Source organism: Ornithodoros turicata, unplaced genomic scaffold, assembly GCF_037126465.1.
Source record: "Ornithodoros turicata isolate Travis unplaced genomic scaffold, ASM3712646v1 ctg00000783.1, whole genome shotgun sequence".
NCBI classification, from domain to species: domain Eukaryota; kingdom Metazoa; phylum Arthropoda; class Arachnida; order Ixodida; family Argasidae; genus Ornithodoros; species Ornithodoros turicata.
In genome coordinates, this window is record NW_026999401.1 from 954074 (window position 1) to 978640 (window position 24567).

The window sequence follows — 24567 nt, forward strand, 5'->3', positions numbered from 1 at the left end:
ATGCCGTCCGACGAGGATTTTAAAAACATTCGGTGTTATTTCTCGGCGAAGGAGTGGTCAGAACTATCTGATTTCTGCAAAGTTCGCTACAAAAACGTCAAGGAGAACTTTGAAGTGTTGACGCAGCTTGGTAAGTAAGATGCCTTTTCGAAGAGCTAGACATGGCGTTTCGTTCGAAAAAGACGTGTAAACTTACGTAATACTTGCACCCAGTATACGCACTAGGTGTGCTAAGTGTACTTCGCTTTCGGAAATAGCTCTGTGTCAATAGTACGTGTGAGGGAGGAAGTATTGTCCGATACATACAGGGTTTATCAAATACATTCCGAGTGCATCGTACAAACAGAGGACGTTCTTTGTTGCGGCACAATCTTTGCACACTGACAACTATTTGTGTGAAGTTTCATTTTAATTTTTTGCAAGCGTTCTGCGGGAAAAATAATCGGTACTGAAAAATCGAGCAAACTCTTACCTCATAAATTTTCAGTGACCTATCTCACTGAAAACCCGCATTTTTTTCTGCGCATGCTCTGTTTTCATATCACCACATCCAGGTGGTGCAATGCACAGAAGGACGAGAACAAGCAAGCGATCGGCCTGTTTGTGGTGACAACAACATGAAAAAATGGTTGTAAACAACAAGAATCGGCTGAGGCAGGCCACAAATATTTGAGATATTACTTTAATTCGAAAATGATTACGTTTGAATGAGATAGGCCATTGAAAATGCATGGACTGAGATTTTTCTTGATTTTTATTTTTATTTTTTTCTGAAATACCTTAGCACCTACAAAGAAATTACAAGAAACTGCTTATAAACTACCTGTCCACCAAGTTTGGAAGGCCATTATATAAGACGGGATAAACCGTGACTTATATTTCTTGCGATCCAAATGCTGGCTAGACTGGCATTGTATGTACACTGATGTGCTGGTGAAGGTCACATAAAAAAATATTACACCCATTTGGATCGCGTCGCAAGAAATAGAATAGATGTTAATACCCCCCCCCCCCCCCCCCCCCGGGACAAGGATGTTTTCAATCCCAAACTTTAAAAATAGACCTCTCCCTGTTTGACGTCATAGTGTTCGACAGCGCCACCAATTTGGTAGAGTTGAACTATATGCTCGAAGCTAGTGGGCGAACAAGGTGTGTGCCCGAAAGTCACAGCCTTGAGGTGATTACGATGGTCCACGAAAGGGGACGTGATCTTCGGTCCTACTTTTCTTTCAATAGGAGGCAGCGCACAAGTGGCCATTCAGCCGTCCCCTTCCGATTTGTTTCGGTTTCAGTCTGTCTACCAACGTTTTAGTGACGTTTCTCGGGTAGAGGTCTATTGCAAGAAATAAGAACGTACTAGGGAATGTTAAGGAACTTTTTGCGTATTCTTTTGTGGACTTATTACCCTTTTTACACTTTCACACTTTTCGTACACAGCAAAATCTTTTATGTTGACCCTGCATGTTAAAATAAAAAAAGGATGAACCTTGTAAAGTAACTTTTCCGCTCAATCCCTGCATTTACAAGGGGTATATTACCTGAGACTTGATAAGTGTATGTGTTCAGCTTCACATAGTGCATGCTTTTCCATCCTAATAAAGTTAAAGTCGTAGTTAGCGCCTGTCCCTTATCGCTGCTTCTTCGTCTTTTCTTTCTAGCTTCATCCTAGATCCATCATGACCAGACCAACTACCACGTTCTTTTATGTTTAATGATTTTGCAAATTAAACTGATAAAAATGGGGTCCTGTCTCAGCCAATGAATTAACACGTATTTAGGGGACTACGTTTGACTACAATCACGACTACAATGCGCTGAAGAATTAGTGAGTTTTCTGCAGACACGGGAAAGCGCGTCTCAGTCTTTTGTCAATGCACATATTCAATTCTACTCTATACAGCCAACGTAAGTTTTAAATGTAACGCGAGAAGTGAATCTAAGGAAGTGCTCGCAAGCTATGGTGTTTCTACCCTTATACACCTGTCAAACCATCAGTCTTTAATGATCATTGAGAAACAGTCGAAGCCAATGTTGATTGAATCGAATGGTCATTTAACATGCCAGTAGGACCATTGAGCGTGTAGAGGGTCACCTGCTGAAAGAGCGTTGCATCCAGTGCTCCCTGACATGTTGATACCAGCGATGGACACTAACTACTTCTACAGTAGTTTAACTATAACTACTTACTACTTTGTGACTGAGTAGTTTAACTAGTAGTTCAACTACTTTTCAGGGGAGTAGTTAAAACTACTTTTTTAACTACTGCAATGTAGTTTAACTACATCTATAACTACTTAACGTTGTCCGAACACCAATCCCTTGTAGTGTTCTTGGACACCTAAATATGAATCACACGCAATAATAAACTTTTGCTCAAGCCATTGCTACGATCGTCAAATACAAAGCAAAGCTTGCGGCGGGATTCTTTCTGTGCCTACGCGATAAACTAAGTTGCAGAATTATTTCACAGCAAATGAGGCTTCACTAGACAAGCATTGAAAGTGAAGATTTAGTACACATGCACGACACAATTGCTCTACACCTCCTTTCTCATCAAGCAAGTAGCTCAAGGTAAAGGTTGGAAGCACAGTCGTGCCGTAAAGCTTGCGGCAAAATCGCAAGTAGTTGGCGCCTTCAGTAATCTAACTACTGTAGTTAACTACTTAAAATAGTAGTTTAACTAGTAGTTGCCACTACATTTCTGCAAGTAGTTGATAACTACTTTTTAACTACAATCAGGTAGTTTAACTAGTAGTTTAACTACATGTAGTTAACTACTAGCCATCACTGGTTGATACGTTAGATACGCTTTGTGGCGCTACTGGCGTCTTTGATTTAGAGCCGCATATATAAAATGGGCGTCTGGCCATTGGGAGGAGTCACAAAAAGAGGCTCGACCTGTCAATCACAGTTTCGCTCCTCTTATTGGTTTGCTTTTTACCAAGGGGGTCGCCACCTCACTGCCACCCCCATAATGGCGACGAAAATAGACACAGTGAAAGCGGTGATTTCGAGGCGAATAATTTTCACAGACTACTCTGATTTTACGCTGCAGATGTACATCCTTATAAAAGTTTCTCGAAAATCAGTTTCAACTGAAGCTCATTCATCGATATCCAATGGAAAATAATACGTTTTGTCGCCGGTGTTAGGCCTAGCGAGCAGGGCGATCGCGGTGGTCACAACGAAATCGTAACAAAAACGGCACTGTGCTGTACAATCTTACATTTAATTGCTGGATTCCATCTATATAAACATTCTTGCCTTTTATATTCCAACTATTCACGTAGATTTGTTTCAAAATCGTACCGACGACAGAATGTGTCCCAGCAGGTGGTTCGGCCGTCAGCGCCACAACGACGGAAGCAGACGACAATTCCCGACGTGCCCCACACACCCTAGGTGGCGTTCATCAAATGTGCACCAAAAATCCACTAGTTTTGCAGATTGCGAGTGGTATCCATTTCAATCCCATCCAATCCACTTGCCACCCAAACTGGCGCTGCCCATATTGGATACGAGGACAAATAGTGAGGATAGGTTGATTGATAGCGCCTCATATTTCAAGACTCCATTGGTCGGAAAGCTGAAAAAGTGGGTGGAGCTTCAGGTATAGGCATGACCCATTAATGGCTCCTTTTTAATATACGGCTCTGGGTTGATGAATGACCGTTAGTTTCAATCAACGTTGGTTTCAATTGATTTTCAATGATCACTGGAAACTGCACATGTGACAGGGGTATCTATAAGAACGTGAAATACAGTCGCCTTGCGGTAATATGTGCGTGCAATATTTTATCCTCTTGCATCGGCATCAACTGTTAGACAAGGCATTCTCTACCCGTAGGATTCAAGTATCCAACACCAGAATTCATGACCCGGAAACCTGCCAAAGATCCATTACTGCAAAGTGCATTTCAAGGTATGCTGAAATACTTCATCAAATAGAGTATTACAATAATTTCGCTATTGCATTTGTCTTTGCAGTGAACGCAGCTGCAGCTAATGTTGAACGGAAAAAGGTATTTAGCTGTGAAGTTTTTGTGAACAGGTCTTTCTTGCACAAGCACTAATGTGCTGCACACGGCTCTTTTGTTTTCGTGCTCTTTTCTTTCTTTTCTTTTTTTTTTTTTTTTGTAGGATAAGGGTAATCATATGGTAAAAACTCTAAAAACCGCAACTGCCGTTGAACACAGAAAAGGTAACACGAACACATTCCCCGGCACTGCAGGTTTTTAAACCTTTACCAAATATGTTGGACCAACCAGCCCACATAATCTCTTTGGACGCTGCACGCCAGAATACACAGGAAAAAAAAAAGGGATTCTTCGCTGACGTCACAGACCTCAAACTTGCGCCCATTCCCCTTGGGAGCCTTAAGCACGTGACTCTTCGTGCGCGTTCTCACTCGCTGCGGTGAGGTCTGTGACGTAAGAGCCGCCTCAGTTTCGGAATCTGGCAGGTTCACGTCGGTGCAAATAACCGCTTTTTTTTTATGTTTATCTCCGATAACCTGACATGACTTGTCGCAACGTAGTCAGTCGTGCATTCACGATTTTATTTTATTAGAAGGCCAATTCGAATATTTAAAAAATATATATATATACTTATTTCGTACTACAAAGTGATGCTGGCGTATAACAAATGATAATGTGATTTAAACCGCTGGAGAGGTTGATTTGTGACGTAAGTCATATAACTTACGATCTAACCCTGCCAGGTAGAGCAGAAGACAGCTAAAGATAAGGAAAGACACACTCCCCGACGCACTTGCACTCTCCAAATAGACGGTAGGATGTTACATAGTAGATCATTCACGTGTTGCATTACCTGTTACAAACGATACTGTATCTATTAAAGATGTGGCGTCGTCAGAGTCGAGTTCCAGCACTGGAAGGTACCCCAAGAGAAACCGGAAACAAGTCAGCTACAAAGAAGACGAGGACGAAGAAGAAGTACACGTGGAAGACGATGACTATCTGTGTAAGCTGCACTGTACTTCCGTACTATAAGCGCATTCTTTTTCACTTCCACTGGACTGCACTACCTTCGATTCCACGCAAGACGGGTTTTCGGGAGCTGCACTTTCCAGCTGAAAGGAACTTTATTAGTAATGCCTTTCTTTTCAACAGGAAAGTGCCGCACGCAAATAACCCAGTTCAGATCTGCTGCAGGAGGTGCAAGCGAAAAGAATGCACCTTATACACTCTAAGAAAAAAGGAGTAAAACGGGGAGTAATTGCAGCTTCTACTCCCCTAGTCTGCAATTACTCCCCATTTTAGTCCCCTAACCCAACATTTAGTCCCCACATTTACTCCCCAGGACTGCAAATTGTCACTAAACTTCGCGAATGGTCTCCTGTATGCGACAGTCTACGTAAATATGTGCCCTTGGTCAATTTGAACGACATAAGGCTGTATAACTCACACAACGTAGCAATTTTCCAGACACACAGAGTTAGAAACAGTTAGCGCATCTTTCTTCGCAAATTGTGCCCTAGTATGGCGCAAGATTTTATATCACTCGATATATCACTGTTGACGGTTTGCTTCAAAGTATTTTCACGCATGCGCACCAATTGTGTACCTGGGACTCTTACAACAGCGCGTGAAATGCGGTCTTCACTCTGTGACATTCATTTACTGCCGTGCATTTACTCCCGAAAGGGACTGTTTTTTGTGGCAATGCGATTACTCCCCAAAAGGAGTAAAAGTACTCCTTTTTTCTTAGAGTGTATGTATAAGACCTGTTTCTCTGGGTCAGGTGGCGCGAGTGAGCAGCAACGTCAGTTTAGCAGACGACGCGGCACTTTCAAATACACAGTCTCGAGTTGTTCGCACTTTTGAAGCAGCACCGCTTTTTCTGTGGATTTCCTACAGGTTTTGTAGCTTCCTTGGCACCATACCGTTTTGAAACACCATGCAAAACACGCTGATGAAACGACCTACTGTTGGAATATGTGGCCGTTTCGGCCCGAAATGGCGCTGTGCAAGCTTCACTGCAACAGCAGGAGTCTCAACAGGCGTCTTGTCCAGGAGTCTCAAATACGCGGGCCGCATGCAGCCCGTAGCCGCCTATCGGACCAGAAAAAGAGCGGACGTAGTTCCGTATCGGGACCACTTGCTTTTTTTAACGAAATAAGAAAAAAATCAAACGCTTTTACGTAAGAGAGGAACTAATTAGTAACGAAATTAAACAGCAATGAACCTCGTACATTGCCTGAAACGTATAAAAATTAAATTTTATCGCCCCCTTTTTGAAGGCGAGCCGCCACCCTTACTGAGGACCTTCTGATCTAACCCGGGGCACCGTCTCGACGACCGTACCGCCCAGTGTGTGCCTGGGGGATCGTCCCTCCCCCCAGAACCCCCGAATCTGTCTGACCCAAACTGGCCCAACCTCACTAGAGTGAGGTGATTTGACCAATTCAACGACCCCACCTTTTGCAAGGTGGCAACACTCTTAAAAATGAACTTCACGGCATAGCACGCTCCTAGCCAACGATCGTCTCGAATGATATCGTCACCAGCCCTGATATGTTGAAAACGGGAGGCGTACGCCTTTTTTGTGACACTTATGCTGTTCATAATTGTCGCAAAAAAAGGCGTACGCCTCCCGTTTTCAACAAATCGGAGCAGATACCGATATCATTGGAGAATATAGTTGGCTAGGAGCGTGCTATGCGGTGAATTTCATGTCTAAGAGTGAAGATTCGAATCCGTTATGCCTAGCATTCCCGTGTTTCTCCTGCGCTAGAAGAGCATCATGCGGGGTTGTTGAAATGCATATAAAAAGACTTCTAGCCAACAAAATTTCATAATTCTTGCATTTTTAGAGTGAGCATATGACCTTCTTTCACTTTAGTGCAATGTTTACCTTCCTAACGCTTTCACTGATTAAAAAAAACGAGTGATTAGCCGTATCCCGTGCATCGAGGAGACTTTGCTTCATCGGCTGCGGCTGAATGTGGCACGACCCGCACTCTTCCAACTTCCATCATTTCTTTGCCCCACGTGTCAGGTAGAAGCTGTCGTGCCCACACATACTCCTTGCCTCCTAGCGGTACGAAGACCGTCGGTCTCGCTCATCTAGGCTACCGAGAGCTTTCCCTCGCAGTTTTAGTTGGCCCTACTCAGCACGTACGCTGCGGTCACGTCTGCGCTGGCACGATTCCTTCGGGAATATAAACTCTTGGAGACACTCTCGTACCTCCCATACGACAGTCTGCACAAAGAATAGTGAAGGAGTTCTCAATTTTCGTGTATTTCTTCATAATTTTCGTGGTCTTCATTTTCCTTTTGTTTGTTTGTGTTTGCTTTTGGGAATAGTGAGCCTACACCATTCCCCAGTGATGGCCAGTAGTTAACTACATGTAGTTAAACTACCAGTTAAACTACCTGATTGTAGTTAAAAGGTAGTTATCAACTACTTGGAGAAATGTAGTCTGCAACTACAAGTTAAACTACTATTTCGAGTAGTTAACTACAGTAGTTAGGTTACTGCAGGCGCCAACTACTTCCGATTTTGCCGCAAGCTTTACGGCACGATTGTGCTTCCGATTTTTACCTCGAGCTACTTCTTTGACGAGAAAGGAGGTGCAGGGCAATTGTGCGGTGCATGTGTGCTAAATCTTCACTTTTATCACTGCTTGTGATTGATATTTAGGTGTCTAAGAACGCTATAGAATGGGATTGGTGTTGATGGACAACGTTAAGTTAAGTAGTTATAGATGTAGTTAAACTACATTGCAGTAGTTAACGAAGTAGTTTTAACTACCTCCCCTGAAAAGTAGTTGAACTACTAGTTAAACTACTCAATTGCAAAGTAGTCAGTAGTTATAGTTAGACTACTGTAGAAGTAGTTAGTGGCCATCACTGCCATTCCCTTTGTTTTCATTTTTCATTTTATTTTCTAACCTTTCCCTTCTTTTTTTTTCTCTTTCTATCAACATTAAACATACCTCCCCACGCGTCCGTCACGATCGATTATATCGATTCATCGATTATATATTGATTTCTATATCGTGATTTTCTGATGGCGGCTTGAGGGCCATCTGGCCAGTCCTGGTGGACTCTGTCGGGTCACGGAACTACGCCTGGTTCGGGTCCATCGGCCCACCAGGAGATCCTGAGTTGGGTCACTGTTCAGCCTCTGATGATACCAAGCAGGTCATCAGTAGGGTTCCCCGCTTTCGGTTTTAATCGAAAAACACCGAAAAACAGACGCCGGGTACGTTTCCCTTCATTCAGTCATTTAATCGGAAAGCGTCGAATACATAGGAACATTCCAGGAAAGATGACAGAGATAAATTGCTGCACGTGCCCAGCAAGTTGTTGATGCAGATCAGAAAACCACGCAGGTCGTGAAAAATGTCCGTTTACGTTTTCGTTAGCCGTAAAACGCCACCGCAGCGAACAACGCCATGTTCAATGAGCGGCGTGTGGAAATAACATTATAATTTATATTCGCCGATAACTGTCAGGTAAACCACGTACACGCCAGGAAAAACACCGAAAAACTCCTATTTCGTGAAAATCGGTAAACACCGAAAAACATACGCCGAATTCGCCCAAAAATAAAAAAAGAAAACGCGCCCTGCTCTGTTCACACTGTTGTATTTTCGTGCGTTACGGATGCGGTGAGGGACGGTTGTCATGGTAACGACGCACGGCGAACCGTAAAGCACACGCACGGCCAGAGCTGAGCTCGATACGGAACTCTATGCGGTACGGGTTACCTCCGACCAATGAGCGAATCACTGCTCTGCTGTTGCTTTTCCAACATGACCGTCTGCGTTGAAAGCATTGTTGAAAGCACGTTGGCGAAACAAGAAGCTCTGACTGCTCCGTGTGCCGCAGAGCACGATCTACTAGATTATAACGACCATGCCATAATCAACAACTCCTATGAGAAGCCCGTCCGCACGATCCGCTAGGGGCGCTACTCATCGGCACGCGAGATCTGCACCACGATTGGACGATGGAGGTTTGAATTCTGAACGCGCAGAAGCGTACGCACGATTACCGTTGCAGACGACAGTAATAGCTCCTATGAAAACGCGTAGAATGACGATTATAATCAACCTCAGAATGAAACATCTATGGAGTATATCCACCGCTTGTACATAAATACTAAGGTAAGCTGAAGTACAAAGTATTGTAGAAGTTGATGAAGCAATAACTGAGACGATCAGTAGCGCCACCGCTACCTTCCAAAAATGCGGCGCCGGGAAGGGGTGCCTATGACATGGTCGTTATATAATCTAGTAGGTCTTTGCCGCAGATACGCTTCAAGACAACTCAAAGTTTCGCCGATCACGTTACTGTTGCCCGTTCATGGCTCTCTGTGGAATAGAGGCGCGGTGGAGCGTAGGCATGATTGGTCGAACACAAGGGTTTTATAACGCATGTTTCTGAAGAGCGTGTCGTACGGCAACTGGGCCTCCGGAATGGATCAGTACCGTAACCGCAACGGATTGAAATAGCACTGTGAACCAGGTATATAATGGGGTCTGAAAGTCCTTTGAGGGAGTCGCGACTATCCCAGAGGCCCTTCAGACCACACTGACGTGAAGACGTGCAGTTCTGGTAACCGCGACTCCCTCAAAGGACTTTCAGACCCCATTATATACCTGGAGCAGTTCTGGTAACAGCGCTTGCCAGAACTGCACATCTTCTGCGTTTCCTTCTTGAATTGCAATGAAATGAAATGAAATGAACTTGTGGCGCTAACGCTTGAGACAAGTTAAGTCTCCCCACTGCAGTCACTGCGGTGCTGTAGAAGATCTCGAGCACATTCTTCTCCGTTGCCTACACTACCACCCTTCCCGCTCCTACTCTCCGCCTCCCACTCCCGTCCCCTCTCCCTCACAAAATTGCTTGGCCCCTGGCCATATCCAGCTCACCAACGCCCTGCCTTCAAAGCACTCTTCGCCCTTTTTGGACGCCACAGGACTTCGATCCTCATTGTAACGGGACCCATTACTTCATTCCCCGCTTCTCCTCCAGCAGTGGGGTATAGAGCATCGCCCCTGGCGATGAAACTCCCCACCCATCATCTTGAAATAAAGTTGTTGTTGTTGTTCTTGAATTGGGGGCCATTCATATTGAGGCTTTAGCCAGGGGACAGGGGGGATCTTGAAAGAGAAAGGGTATAGGGTGAAACAGGGGGGCATCTTAGGTCTGCCACTCCTGCACCATCCAGGTCCGGCCACAGGAAGTTTGAGATGGCAAGACATCACAAATATTCTAGTTCCACTGCTCTAGAACCAGACGTGTGAGCCTAACCCTACTCCCTTTCATCCCTGCCTCGAGCAACACGCCGCCCATCGAGGCAGGCAGTCCAGTCCGCACGAACCCTTACGTCACCCCACACTCTTAAAAATGAACTTCACCGCATAGCACGCTCCTAGCCAACCATAATCTCGAATGATACCGTTATCTGCTCTGATTTGTTGAAAACGTGAGGCGTACGTCTTTTTTGTGACACTTATGCTGTTCATAATTGTCACAAAAAAGGCGTACGCCTACCGTTTTCAACAAATCAGGGCAGATAACGATATCATTCGAGATTATGGTTGGCTAGGAGCGTGCTATGCGGTGAAGTTCATTTTTAAGAGTGCAAAACCACCACCACTGCTTTGCTGTTGTCGTTCCACTGACCGTCAGATGTAGTAGTTTTTAATTTGTTCATTAATTTTCGTTTAGATTGTGAAGACTGCGGCGACATCCACCTGGGTGACTGTCCAATACATGGGCCTCTCAAGCACATCCAAGACAAGCCGGTAAGACTATACGAGCTGACCACCGTGCAGAATGGCTGGAAAAGTGAACAGTAAAGATAAGAAGAAAGGGGGTGGTAGAGCTTTGCTTGCTTAGTAAGACGTCTAATGCTGTAAACGTATTTTTATTCGCGATGTATTAATTTTTGCGAATTTCGCAACCGCTAAAAAACCGCGAAAAATTGTACCCGCGAAAGGAAACACTGCCCTGGAATCGCGAAATTAAATACTCGCCAATATTTGCGCAAATGATTGAATGCGTGATTCGCGAAAATTAATAGATCGCGAATAAAAATACGTTTACAGTACACCTCTCCCTGTTCACAAACAAATGACGTTAGATGGTACAATAGCGCCGTCAACTTGATAGAGTGGAACTACTGTATCACTGTATAGCAAAAAAATCAATAAGACAGAAGAGAGGCACTTTTCAATCTGGCTTCTCATGTTGTTTTCATTTTTATTTTATCAATTCTTTGCATATTATTAGTTGTATGGCCTCGTTCTGATCCATCCTAGCGGTATAGCCCTTTCTACAGATGTCTACCGGCTCTTCCATCCTCGAGAGCATGAAGGGAGTGCATGTCGTGTCTCTATGCAAGCACGAACTAAGTCGTAATAAGAAACCACATTCAGAACAGGATTACGACATTGACTATCAGACCGTGCAACTCTTGGGATGCACTCTTAAAAATGAACTTCACCGCATAGCACGCTCCTAGCCAACCACCACCTCGAATGATATCGTTATCTGCCCTGATTTGTTGAAAATGGGAGGCGTACGCCTTTTTTGTGACACTTATGCTGGTCATAATTGTCACAAAAAAGGCGTCCGCCCTCTGTTTTCAACAAATCAGAGCAGATAACGATATCATTCGAGATTATGGTTGGTTAGGAGCGTGCTATGCGGTGAAGTTCATTTCTAAGAGTGTGAAGCCGCTTTTTCTTTCCAAGGTGAACTGGGAACGCCAGTGAAGACACGAAAGCGACGAAAAACGTAACCTCGTTTGTGTGTGCCAATAATAATAATACAAAGAAGTCATCCGTGACCATCGTCAAGGAATATGGCTCTCTGAAACGGATGTTCTCCGCCCACACTGCTTTAGTTTCATTACGTCTACGAGCGTAATGACTACGTCACGGTGACGTTTGTTTGGTAGACGTCGATTTCAAGAACCGACGTACTCTAAACGTATTCTTATTCGCGACGTATTGATTTTCGCAAATCGTGCACACTTGCGAAGTTATTCGCGGGCATTTCATTTCGCGATTCCAGGGCTGCTTTTTTTTCTTCTTTTTTTCGCGGGATAAAAGTTGAGCTGTGTTCGCGAGTACAGTTTTTCGTGACATTTTAGCAGCCGCGAAATTCGCGAACACTGATGCATCTCGTATAAAAATACGTTTACAGTGTGTACGTGGGCTCCCTTGCGTACGCTTATACCATGTCCAGCGGCTGTTTCGCGAAAATTCCTCAGTTGAATAATTCGGTAACTGCTGGCGCTACCGAATAACATTGGTTTGGGGGAAATAATGCCCTTGAGACATAGGCTTAGAGCTGACCAGTCAGTGGCACATTTTCATACACTCATTGATTAACCTGCGTTGTAAGCGGCCGGGATCCTCGGCAAAGAGGAAAAAGAAAGAAAAAGAAGAAAAGAAGAGAAAGACCGTGGTCGACGTACTTTGAGATTTTACCGTGTAATTAACTGGCACGGGCGAACCAGACGGACATGTGAACGCAGAATTGAGAGCTGTTCAGAATGTTTCATAAACATATTTATCTGATTACAGGAGTAGCTGCCCAAACTATACTTTGTTTTAAACTACCATAAAAAAAAAAACGTGAATGTTCCACGTGGAAACAATCGTTAGCGTATCTACCGTTCGTATATGCTACACATATCAGGAAGTTACATAGTCTGAATCCTTTGTTAGAAAACGTCCAAAACTGTAGTAAAATGACGTAGTCAAAGGAACTACACTCTTAAAAATGAACTTCACCGCATATCACGCTGCTAGCCAACCATCATCTCGAATGATATCGTTGTCCGCCCTGATTTGTTGAAAACGGGAGGCGTACGCCTTTTCTGCGACAATTATGAACAGCATAAGTGTCACAAAAAAGGCGTACGCCTCCCGTTTTCAACAAATCAGGGCGGACAACGATATCATTCGAGATTATGGTTGGCTAGCAGCGTGATATGCGGTGAAGTTCATTTTTAAGAGTGTAGTTACTGCTTAATTTACTGAAAGCGCAATGAACATTTTCAAACAATTTACGAAAATTCAAGGGACGGTTTCGCAATTGCAACGCGATTGTCAGCGTCAGTTGAATCATTGCTTAGTGGTTCGTCATCAATGCAATGTCTATCGGCCAATCCGATCGAGCCAATCACAGTACACTGTCGCGCAATCAATCCTGTCTCTCTGCGCTTTTAGGTCTTTTTCTCTCTGTGCTTTAGGAACTCACGTTTTCCGACACACTGGTTCTGATGGATGATCCTATTATTTTCTCGGCTGTTGCGTCTTATGCGTACGAGTTAAACTGCTTTATATTGCCGGTTGGATTACGCTCTGCGGCGGTCATGTAACTTCGTAAAATGTCACTCGCATCCAGATTTCGGACGATAGTTCCCGCGCAAATTGAGATCCGAAATGAAATTTTAATGCATGTCAGAGGGATACATTTTCCATCGCTTGACGTCTAGGTTGACTTATCCCTCGATGGCCAAGATTTCGTGGATGTTACATAAGCGGTGTGCCGTTCAGAATCAGCGTAGCACGTCAGTGGTGAACACCGAGGCCAGAGCTGGGATCATTCCTAACCACGGCAAGCCTTATCACCACCACCACCACCACCACCACCACCATTCCTAACCATTCCGTGGACCGTGTTTCACCTGCCTATACATACACTCTAAATGATTTTACACCTTAAAGGGTGTAAAAGAACATGTGCATGGCGCACACCTTTTAAGGTGTAACGGAACACCCTCAAGAAATCAAGGGTGTAATTGTATGGAAGGGTGTAATGTAGCCTGAAACAACAACAACAACAGCAACGTCTCCGGCCTCCGCAACCGCGTAGACCAACTATAGGATGCAAACAGATAAAAAGCTTATCATTTCAAGTGCAAAAAATGTGTACGGTACCAGGACTCTTCAGAATTTGGGAGTGCGCATTTGGAACCAGTTTCCGACAGAGGTAAGAAACACCCAGCTGTTCTCAAAATCATTACAGGACTTCATTCTGTCGGAGGATCGAGTACATATATGGTAAATCCATAATATGCCGATTACAACCAATGGTCGCTCTGTTTTACAGTGACTGTATTTCGTGGTTATGTGCTGTACTTTACTGTGATTTTTCTAGACATTTCTTTCTTTATTTTTTGCTGCCACTGTTGCCAATGTCATCGATGAACGTCTTTAGTGGACCCATCACTAGCTTCTGTTAAGGCTACTCAGCTTTTGTGACTTTTTACCTTCAAGAAAAGACCAAACAAAATCAAAATAAAATAAGAAAACAATACATTTAGCCTGTGTAATGGAGCCTGTCCCACCTCCAAATACACCCTCTGTTGCACCCTCATCACACCCTCCTGACAATGTCTCATAACACGGTGTAATTCACCATAGTTACACCCTCGAAAATTTTCAAGCCAAGGTTCTAAAATAGGTGTAAAATGGGTGTAATACATGAAAATACACCAATTTTACACCTTTAAAGGTGTGAAAATATTTAGGGTGTGGTCCCCACTTCTGTCGTCCCCATAGTGCGCCATCTAGCGAAGACGGAGATAATCCTCTTCGGCGCCTCAAGGTCATTCGCATGCGCATAGGCCATTGTAAAAAGGTCCATCCAAACTAGAGTCACTAAATAACGATGAAAGATGAAAGTATTCGTCCCTTCTATGTTGTTCCAGCCTCAGAACATCAGTTCTTTCTTGCTCACTACATAAGCTTCACTTCAGAGTATCGACGCTGAGGTCCAAGGGTGATCAGGTGCGCCATCTTGTTTCTGCAACACACCCCTATCATCCCCATTTGAGGATCAAAGACGGCTAATATAATGCTCACTGTGGGATGGAGAAACTAGAGTCAAGAGAAACGTGTATGATCGTTGCGCGATAATCCATGTATCGTCAACCAGAGCATCCCGAGCACAGGGGTGACACACACCCGCCATTGTTGTAACTACCCTCAAGCGGATGCTTTTGGCAAAACTGCCATCTTGTCCTGGTCGCACGTCATAGAAAACGTCATTTTCAGGTCATGTGACTTTGTTTATATGTCGTTTTGCCGCTTACCGACATATTTTCGCCGTCATGACACCAAGAGATTACCGTATTTTGCTAGCGTAAACTATGCGGTGCTTCTTCCGCAACATGGCAGCCCATTTCCCCTTAGTTTAAGTACTTGGCATCGGCTCGGTAAGTCTCAACGCGCGGTCGTCATCACATCTTTGGAAGTCAACAATACGAGGCTTTGTGTGCAAAACTGCGCGTTTTACTGCAAGATTATCGGATAAAGATAATTACCGTGACCGAAAAACATCCAAAACGTCGTCCAGAAACAACAACCGCACTGTTTACAAACGGTTTGGCCGCCGATCACGGGCGCCGCCATCTTTAAGGTCACGTGTGCCTCGACGTTTGCTGTGACGTGCGACCAGGACCTGTCCAGGATGCATTGCGTTCGCCCAGCACGCTTTCGTCTACGGAGGAATACATTGGATGCCACCCCTGTGATCCCGAGGATGTCACGGTGGGCTCAAGGCCGTCAACTGCTCTTTGCAAACGAAAGGAGCATTTCACCCGCGGACGATAGATGGCATCGTGCGCGAGGGTAGCGTGGCGCGGAAACAAGATGGCGCATGCTCGCTCTTGGAATTCAGTGTCGATACTTTAAGCATAGCTTATTTAGTGACTCTAATCCAAACTTTCGGACTTGCGGAACTCTTTGGGGGGGCGCCACGCGGTGCACGTTCTCTGCGGAGGCCGACCGCACATTGTCGGGTGTGTCAGCTTATAGCAGCTGACGCTGTAAAGTTGAGGAATTAAAAATTAGTAAAAAATTTTCACATATAGTCTTTGTGCGAAATGTATTTATAATGCAATATAAAATAAATACCAGTATTTTTATTCCGTATAGTGTCACTTTTACGACACTCAATTTTACTTGGCGTATTTCAACGCAGGTACCCGTGGGTACTTCCTGCCGAGCGGACCTGACACTTCCGGAGGGCCTTGTCCTGGGCAGGTCTTCCATCTCGGGGGCACAGCGTGGTGTCTACACCATGGTGGGGGTTCCCAAGCGCACGTGCTTCGGACCCTATGAGGGTGTTGTCATCGAGGATATCAACAAGGTATTGGAGCGTTAGGCTTTGGTAGGGCTGCACATTTTTGGAGGAGTGGGGCAAGTTTTAGGTCGCTTAAACGACCAGAGACATGACATTGAATATTGCTGGAAAGCCTGTATGATTCGGGACCTGCTGTCGATAAGAAGCCACAAAAAAGAAAAGAAGAAAGAAAGAAACTGTTTTCGCTGCGCGACGCGGAAGTCGGTAGCTCGCTCCTTATATATTCTACAGGCTTCTCGGCTCCCGCAGTTATACGTACTCCTGCTGCGCTAGTATACGTCACAAGTCACATGATCACTTCCCCAGAGGAATTCCCCCACGCCATAGAGTACCAGTGATGGCATAGTTAATTACATTTAGTTAAACTACATGATTGTAGTTAAATAGTAGTATGTATTACCACGTTATATTAAATTTTCCTCCAACACAAATAGTAGTTATGAACTACTTGCAGAAATGTAGTGCGCAACTACTAGTTAAACTACCATTTCGAGTAGTAACTACAGTTGTTTGGTTACTGCAGGCGCTAACTACTTCCGATTTGGTCGCAAGCTTTACGGCCCGATTGTGCTTCCGACTTTTACTTTGAGCTACTTATCTGATGAGAACGGAGGTGCAGAGCAATTGTGCGATGCATGTGTACTAAATCTTCACCTTTATCGCTGCTTGTGATTCATGTTTAGGTGTCTAAGAACACTATAAAATGAGATTGGTGTTGGTTGGTAGTTATAGATGTAGTTAAAGAAGTAGTTTTAACTACCTCCCCTGAAAAGTAATTCAACTACTAGTTAAACTGCTCAATCGCGAAGTAGTTAGTAGCTAGTTATAGTTAAACTACTGTAGAAATAATTAGTGGCCGTCACTGCTCTCTCCTTTCCTCCTTCTCTTGCACGCTGTTTGAGGGTGTGGAGGACTCTTTTTGAAAAAGCTGCAGGTCAGCTTCGCTTGTACTTCTTTTATTGTATCTCATTTCGTTATGTAATTCGTTCTGGCACGTTCGCCTTGCACTCGGGGGTTTCTTGCACAACTTTTTTTTAGTGTGTACGCAGATTGTACAACCAGGGGCGACGTAGTGTGGATCAGAGAAAGGCCTGCATGCTAGATGCAGAGACCATTTTACTGTTTACAAACAAGGCGCGCCAACTGCGCATGCGCGGGGTCGGTGTGGGCAAAACACGCTCAACATAGCCGTGCGAATGCTTTCCGCAAGTGCGGCATCGGCTGTGTCGCACTGCTACACCGCCCCTGACTGTCTCTTTCCGAAATTGTTTCTTTCCGAGCTCTGAAAGACTGAGACAAGTGTTGCTACAAGACTATAGGTTGTTTATGAACGGCACAGAAGATGACGACCCCTTTGCGCTGCACATCGACAACTGAACAGCCCAGCCACAAAACATACCGGCGATCGCAATCGCATTGTTGTCTATCTAATACTTTTCGCCGAGCTAGTTAACTGCTGATACAGTGCAAGTGTACGAGCCACTGGAAGCACACAATTACTTCACCTTGACGAGCTGTTGATCCTCGCGTTTCTGAAACCAGCGCTGATTTGTTACCGTTCGCCGAATCACGGGTTAGAGTCGTTTATTTGTACAATGTATGGGATATACGTGTTAAAGCCTCCCGGTCACCTTCAACCCTTCCGTGGGTGCTCTAATAGCCAAAAGCCGTTCCCTATTGTCAAACAAGAATGACTCGGACACAAGAGATGTGACTTACATGGTTTACTCTTTGCCGCCAAAGCACACAACTATCTACAACGACCGTCACAGCCCGATTGTCCCTGTCCCGTTGTTTTCCCCCCGCGTCCCTTCTCCTCCTGGGGTCCTCCCTTGACCTTGGGGACTTGCGGTCGCCCAAGGCCAATACGGAGTGCTAGCCTCCTACGAGGGTGCCATGGAGGACCCCACAAATGGTATCGTGAAAGAATCGCACAATTAACTTCGCAGTGTTGCCAATTTAGCGGATTTCCCGCCAGATCTGGCGGATTCGGCTTGCATCTAGCGGGAAAATTATCTGTTTAGCGGCTAGCGGACTTTCTGGCGGTGTCCTGCCTGACTTCAGCGGATCCTAGCGGATTCAGACTTTCGCTACATTTTTGTTGAAAAGCCCGAAAAATCAATTTATCCTCTAGAATATGCTACTTATCGAACCGAAACCAGTCACCTGAAATTTGGCTATCTGACGGCAGTTCGCGCAAGGACCTCACTTTCGATTTGTTCTCTTTCTTTCACTTTTAAGAACCTTTTTTATGAAACAAGGGAAAGGATGCAGACTAGCTGGTACAGATCCATGAAGAACACCAAGAGACACGGACACAGAAGACGACACACCGTGTCCGTGTCTCTCGTTCTTCTTCATGAATCTCTTCTATATTTTTGGAGAACACACACACCACCAATACCCCGGTCAGACGACAACATTTAAGGCCTGATATTAAAGACCTTCTAGTAGAGTTAGAGCTGTAATCTCGTGCTATACTCGCGCGGCAGAAGTGATTTTGCTCTGTCCTTAAGGTGCGAAATTAAGGCCTAACTACTAAATGACCTTAATATAAGGTCTTAAATGTTGCTGTCACAAAGCACAGCATTGTTTACAAGGGGAAATGACGACATATAGCCTGCGACGGAGGGGAATTTTGCGCCAGAACACAAATTAAAGTTTGTATGCACAACGAGATCTTGCTGCCTCTTGTAGCAGCCCACAAAGTCGGCCGATGCCGTTCCCAATGCGAGGTGGAGTTCCCATGGGTTCGTTTCTCTGTTTCACCAGCGTCTATGGCAGTGTGCCCTGAAATGTCAAAAATGGGTTACAATAAAAAAAATTGCAAAGAATGGCTTCGGGACCCTTGCATTGCTATTGCATGGCTACGGCGCAGTACGGCGGCAGATGGGGCAGAAACGATGGAGTGCCGGTTCTGCGGCTGTGTGCGAGGTACTCAGACTTGAAGGCACCAGGGACAGCGCAAAGAACAGAAAGGCACTGGGACGTTTCACGTCCCGTCAACAGAGACGTCGCATCGCCCCGAGGAAAGTCGATCCAGCGCATGAGGGTGAAGGTAGAGGACAGCGCTTTTTATTTCTGAACACAGTTCAGTGTTGACCGCCGATCATCCTGTGCTGTGGCAAAGGAATATAAGATGCATTGGTCCAAATGTTCAGCTATCATGAAGAAAGTGCTTTTTCCGCACTTCAAGAAGGATCTTCATCGCACCTTGAGATAGCTGAACTTGATAAACAACAAGTTGCGCAATAAAATATAGTGAGACATGGTCGAAGCCATCCTGGCAATCCGTTCAGGCTTGAGACGGCACGGGAAGAGCTGCTTCGAGTACGACCTCTCTCCCGAAGTTGCCAGGAACGTCGGAAAGAAGAAATGAACGAGAATGCAAAACAATATCTCCTGAACACCATAAATATAGGTGCAATCTACATAAATCTAAACATGTTCTAGCACTTTTCAGCGTTTAGCGGATTCTGGCGGAATCGGTTGGCTACCTTGACGGATCGTTCGTCTAAAATGTTGGCAACACTGCAATTAAGCGATGTCACGAAATATTTCCATTGAACTGATGAAGGCGATTCCGACACGCAAAAACGATGCACAATCAAACGACTTCTTCGTTCTGTATTGCGCGAAAACCGATGAAAAGTGATTTCGCCACCCTTTCCCCATCGAGCTGTGTACCCGAGGGAGACACGGTTTTGCGGCACGCCCACTTTGCATGAAAACTATCACTCTAATTATTCCAACTGATTGCTGTTTTGCTCACGACAAGCAGACGATCTGCTGACCGCAGCGCCACCGCAAGAGTGTGACGTCAGGCGCACAAACTGGTCTATAGGTGTCCCATTATTTGAAGTGTTGAATTCTGTTGAAGAGGATAACAACGATGACGTACTGACCTGTCAACTGAACTCTCTACAAGTAGCTAACTCCACATAGTAGCCTGCTTCTCAGCAACATCAACACTACCTTGTGGGAGTACACATTACACAATATGTTGCATTGTGCTGTGGTATGATAACATACCGTTTGTCTCGCAATATGTGTATATAAATATGATAAGGGCCCTAAGGGCACAGTGCATGCCTTATACCCTGATGAATATATATCCATACCTGGCTGCGACATTGCATATCAATGCAGGTTACAATACACATTTTCACATTTGGCCGTTATGAGACATCTTCGGCCGTAATGAGACTGCCTTCGGCCGTATTGAGACTTTGGCCGTAATGAGACACTTAGGGATTAAAGGATTATCGGCCGTATTGAGACTTTCGGCCGTAATGAGATACAATCAACTGAACGCCCATAAGGAAAACGAGCTGTTCTATCGACAGGGTACCGGTTACACGTGGGAAATCCGCAGCCGTGGCCAGCGCTACCTGGTGGACGCTCGCCCTCTGTCTGTGTCCAACTGGATGCGTTACATCAACTGCGCCAATTCGGAGGCAGAACAGAACCTGGTTGCCTTCCAGTACAAGGGTTCCATCTACTACAGAACCTACAAGAACATCCCACCGGGCACGGAGCTGCTAGTCTGGTATGGAACGCAGTTTGCCAAGGAACTGGGAATCGTCACTCCTAAGTCACAGGATGTAGTCAATGAAGAAGGCAAGGGTAAGTGTTACGATCAATTAAATGTTGTGAGTGGCTCGCTCGACCGCCAAAAACAGTCATGTGAGACATATTTAAAGGTACTGTAAAGCAGTAGACAAGCAGGATATGCTGGCGACGTGGCTTGAGACTTTGTTGCTTGTAAATCCCATATGCGGAACCATACGACCGACAACGCTCTCTAAATATTTTTAATTTATCATGAAAAATCCGGCGTAGTGCGACGCCTGGTGTTGAACAACCCCCTGTGCAGCGGGCAACACTGTCGAATATGTATTATGCATGCAGCACTGTTTTGTCGCGTTTTGTTCTTTCGGTGGCTATATTATTTCGTATCATATTTCCATAGGAGTGCAGAGACCCTTGTTTAGTGTGTTTTTTGCGAAATAAAATCAAACAGAAACACAGCGCTGTTCGGCTGTCGGGCCCAGTGTTATACGCATGCAACGTGGTTGCCGCCGTACGCGGCTGAGAGTACGGATCCCTTCCGAATACTGATACACTGATACTGATAGTGTTGCCCATAATCTTTAATTGTAATTTTCTAATTAACTGCACCACCGATTGGAAAGAAATTTGCGCCGTTTTTGTACTGATGGCTTGGACTATCGAATAGCCACGCTAAATAAAATTCGGCTTCTGCTGCTTTACAGTACCTTTAACAGAGGCTATGGCTCAGACATCTCGCCCAATAACACGTGGAGGACAAACTTCCGGTAATGACGTTTATGTGGGGCCACAAAGTCGTGCCTCATAACTCCGACGATCAGGCAGGAAGTAAACGCGGCACAGCGGTGTCCGTTGTTGAAGGGCTCCGAATAGATTGGCAATGGTGTACAACTACTTGCAGCGAGCACATTAACAGTTGTCATATAGGGGAGAACTTATTGTTGCAAATATAACTAGCGTACTGCGTTAACGCTTACATTCTTTTTTTTCCAGGTAACAAAGAGGAGTGCAAAGAGAGTAGTGTCTTTAAGTGTACCCTCTGCAGCAGTGTGTTCACTTCCGAAGAGTACCTCAAGAAGCACCACAAGGCCAAGCACTTTCGTAGGGGAGGAAGATATCGGTGTACCTTCTGCGACTATTCCAGTGATGATATAAGTCACGTTAAAAGGCACGAGAGAACTCATACGGGAGAGAAACCATACGTGTGTTCAGTGTGTTTTAAGGGATTCACAGCAGATTCTAACTTGGAGAGACATTCGAGGACAGTTCACGAAGGACAGAGGAATCACGAGTGTTCCACCTGTGGACTTACATTTCAACGTAAATGTCATCTAGAGAAACACGAGAGAATTCATTCGGATGAAAGGCCTTATGTATGTGAACACTGTGGAAAGGTATTCACGCAAAAGGGTACTCTATCTAATCATCTTCTCATCCACACAGGCAAGAAACCCTATTCCTGCACTCATTGTGGAAGAACTTTCAATCAATGTAGTACCTTGAAAAGACACATAGTGAGTGTTCACACCAAGGACTTTCCTCATAGGTGTCGCTCGTGTCACAAAGGATTTTTTTATCCCAACAAGCTTAGAGGACACATGCAGAAGAAACATCCTTCCTGCGAAGAATGACCTCCTTTACACGCTGTTCAATATACAAAGGCCATACTAACAACAAGAGAGAGATGTTGGTCCCAGCTTCGTTTTCCGGTGTACCATAATAAAATAAATATTACTCTGAACGTTGTTGGTAGCTTCCGGGTACAGAACGAGCAAGTTTTTATAATTCCGTGTTAGCTCCGCGAAGCAACTGTGGCTATCAGCGCGAGACAGACGTGGGCAGATGGAAAGACGGTAAGGAAAGGAAAGACAGGGGAACTCCAAGGGGAACGTGCCAACATGCGTTTGGAAAGTCTGCCAGAAAATCCACTCTTCCGTTCACTGCTGCGTATAACAATAACAAAACAATAACAATAAACAAAATGTGTGTTTAGTGAAGTGCAGGGGATTTACCGCGTAAGTGCGTGCTCGCGCTTATCACGATCCGCAGGAAAACAAAAGAACACAAAAGTTTACGCACACATATACAGGGTGTCCCAGAAAACGTGTCATTGAATTATAATTAAAAAACTACGCTACCTAGAATCACGCGGTCAACAGCATTTGTTCTTATTTGGTTTTTGCCACCTCCTAATGTGAATGTCATGTGCGCCAAGTTTAATTATGTAAATATTTGCGAACTGAACTCGGAAATTTTCCAAGGGAAGGTCACTTTTGTACCCATCTTCTTCTTCTATTCGTTCTGGGTCTTCTATTCGTAAATTTGTAAGACGATTTGTTCCTTAAGAGACTGTACCGCATTTATACTTTTCCGCGTTACGGCCTACACAGAGGTAATTCGAGCGGAGCAACGAGCAACCTTGACTTATCCAGCCTTATAACGAAGCATCCGCTAGTCAATGATAATAAAAATAATAATGGTACTGTGATGTTACACTAAGGTTTGTCTGCGTAGTGTGGAGACTTGTAGCACGTGCCACAGGGTAGGACTGCGGATAATTCGGACCATCCTGGGGTTCTTTTGACGTGCGCCGGAAATTTGACATCAGTGGTAGCTGGTGTCGCGCTGAAGAACGGAAGATGGTGTGTTTGGGAGACCTCTTATCGGCTGTGCTGTTTGACGTTTTATCATGGGTGCGTGGTAGCCACCGATGATGACGACGATGTGCCCCTGGATTCGAACCCGGGTACCTTCCAGTATCATCGTGACATGGCCAGCACGCTAACCACTGAGCCACGGGAGCTGTCTCGTCCTACCGGCACCGTCATATATCCTGAGGCCACTGTCATCTGTCCGCTGGGACATTCAATTGTCGCCGGTTAGGGCTCAGGAAGCCCATCGTCGTTGGTGACCGGAACAAAGAAGACCACGTTCAGCGTAATTGCCTGTTTAGCATCCCAAATCTCGACAACCACCGCCACGATTAGACATCAATTCTGCCACACTCTTAGAAAATAGGGTGGAGTATTTACACCTTTTAGGAGGTAATCGTTGTCGCATATGTTGTGCCCAAAAGATTGCAAAGTTCTACCTGCTACCTCACTCTCTGCCACGAATGATAGGGTTACCGCTTCTGATCCGGTGAGCGAGGGGGGCGTACGCCTTTTTGTAGCGATTTGGATATATGATAATTGCATTTACCACCCTTTTACATCTTTTATCAGACGCTATGTCGACCTATGTAGTAACTATAGAAGTTACCACATTTTCACACCCTTTTTTCTTAGAGTGCACCCTCATCGCCACCAAAGCAGTCGATGGCGCAACGGCACGACTCACGAGCCCCCGGGCAGGTCATTCCACTGTGGGCTCGTAATAGAAGGCCATCATTTTCTCGCTCTGACCCGGCGGCACTCTTCGGCTTCGACGCCCCCGTACCGGTCACGGTACGCCGTGGTCCCTCACACTTCGCCAGGCCTTCGCGTACAACGTGATGGTATTCCCCGGATCTACCAGCGGCACCAGGTCGTGGTGATCGCGCTCGGGTCACCAAAATGTAGAGGGGATCGTCTTCCTTTACATGAATGACCCGCGATGATATGGAATGGGGGAGGGGGAAGGACGTGCAATAACTAAAAAAGAAAAGATAGAAGTTGAGACAGTCCTACGGACGAAACGAAGGCTAGCGACGCATCCCGTGCTTTCCGACGAATGTGTGTATAGGACTTTGCGGGCACATGATGTCTTCCAATGTGACACAGGGGATTAGAAGAGTTTCCAAATGCGCCATCATTATTTCCTGCGCGACGTGGTGCTCAGTGCAATCCATAGTGATGTCCCGGCGGGCAGATGA

The 24567-nt window shown here is 45.2% G+C and overlaps 1 protein-coding gene across 1 annotated transcript; it reads left to right on the forward strand.

Moving 5' to 3' along the window:
* On the forward strand, positions 1–22385 carry LOC135374853 (histone-lysine N-methyltransferase PRDM9-like). Its single transcript, XM_064607780.1, has 10 exons — positions 1–130; positions 3848–3922; positions 3988–4022; positions 4721–4790; positions 4861–4983; positions 10707–10783; positions 15981–16148; positions 20489–20768; positions 21708–21815; positions 22261–22385. The coding sequence occupies exons 1-10, from the start codon at positions 1–3 to the stop codon at positions 22383–22385; spliced, it is 1191 nt and encodes a 396-aa protein (XP_064463850.1).
* Positions 22386–24567: the final 2182 nt, after the last annotated feature.

Coding starts and splice junctions, on each gene's coding strand:
- LOC135374853 (XM_064607780.1), top strand. CDS start 1: ATGCCGTCCGACGAGGATTTTAAAAACATTCGGTGTTATTTCTCGGCG. Junction 3,923..3,987: donor ACTGCAAAGTGCATTTCAAG/GTATGCTGAAAT, acceptor TTGTCTTTGCAG/TGAACGCAGCTGCAGCTAAT. Junction 10,784..15,980: donor AGCACATCCAAGACAAGCCG/GTAAGACTATAC, acceptor ATTTCAACGCAG/GTACCCGTGGGTACTTCCTG.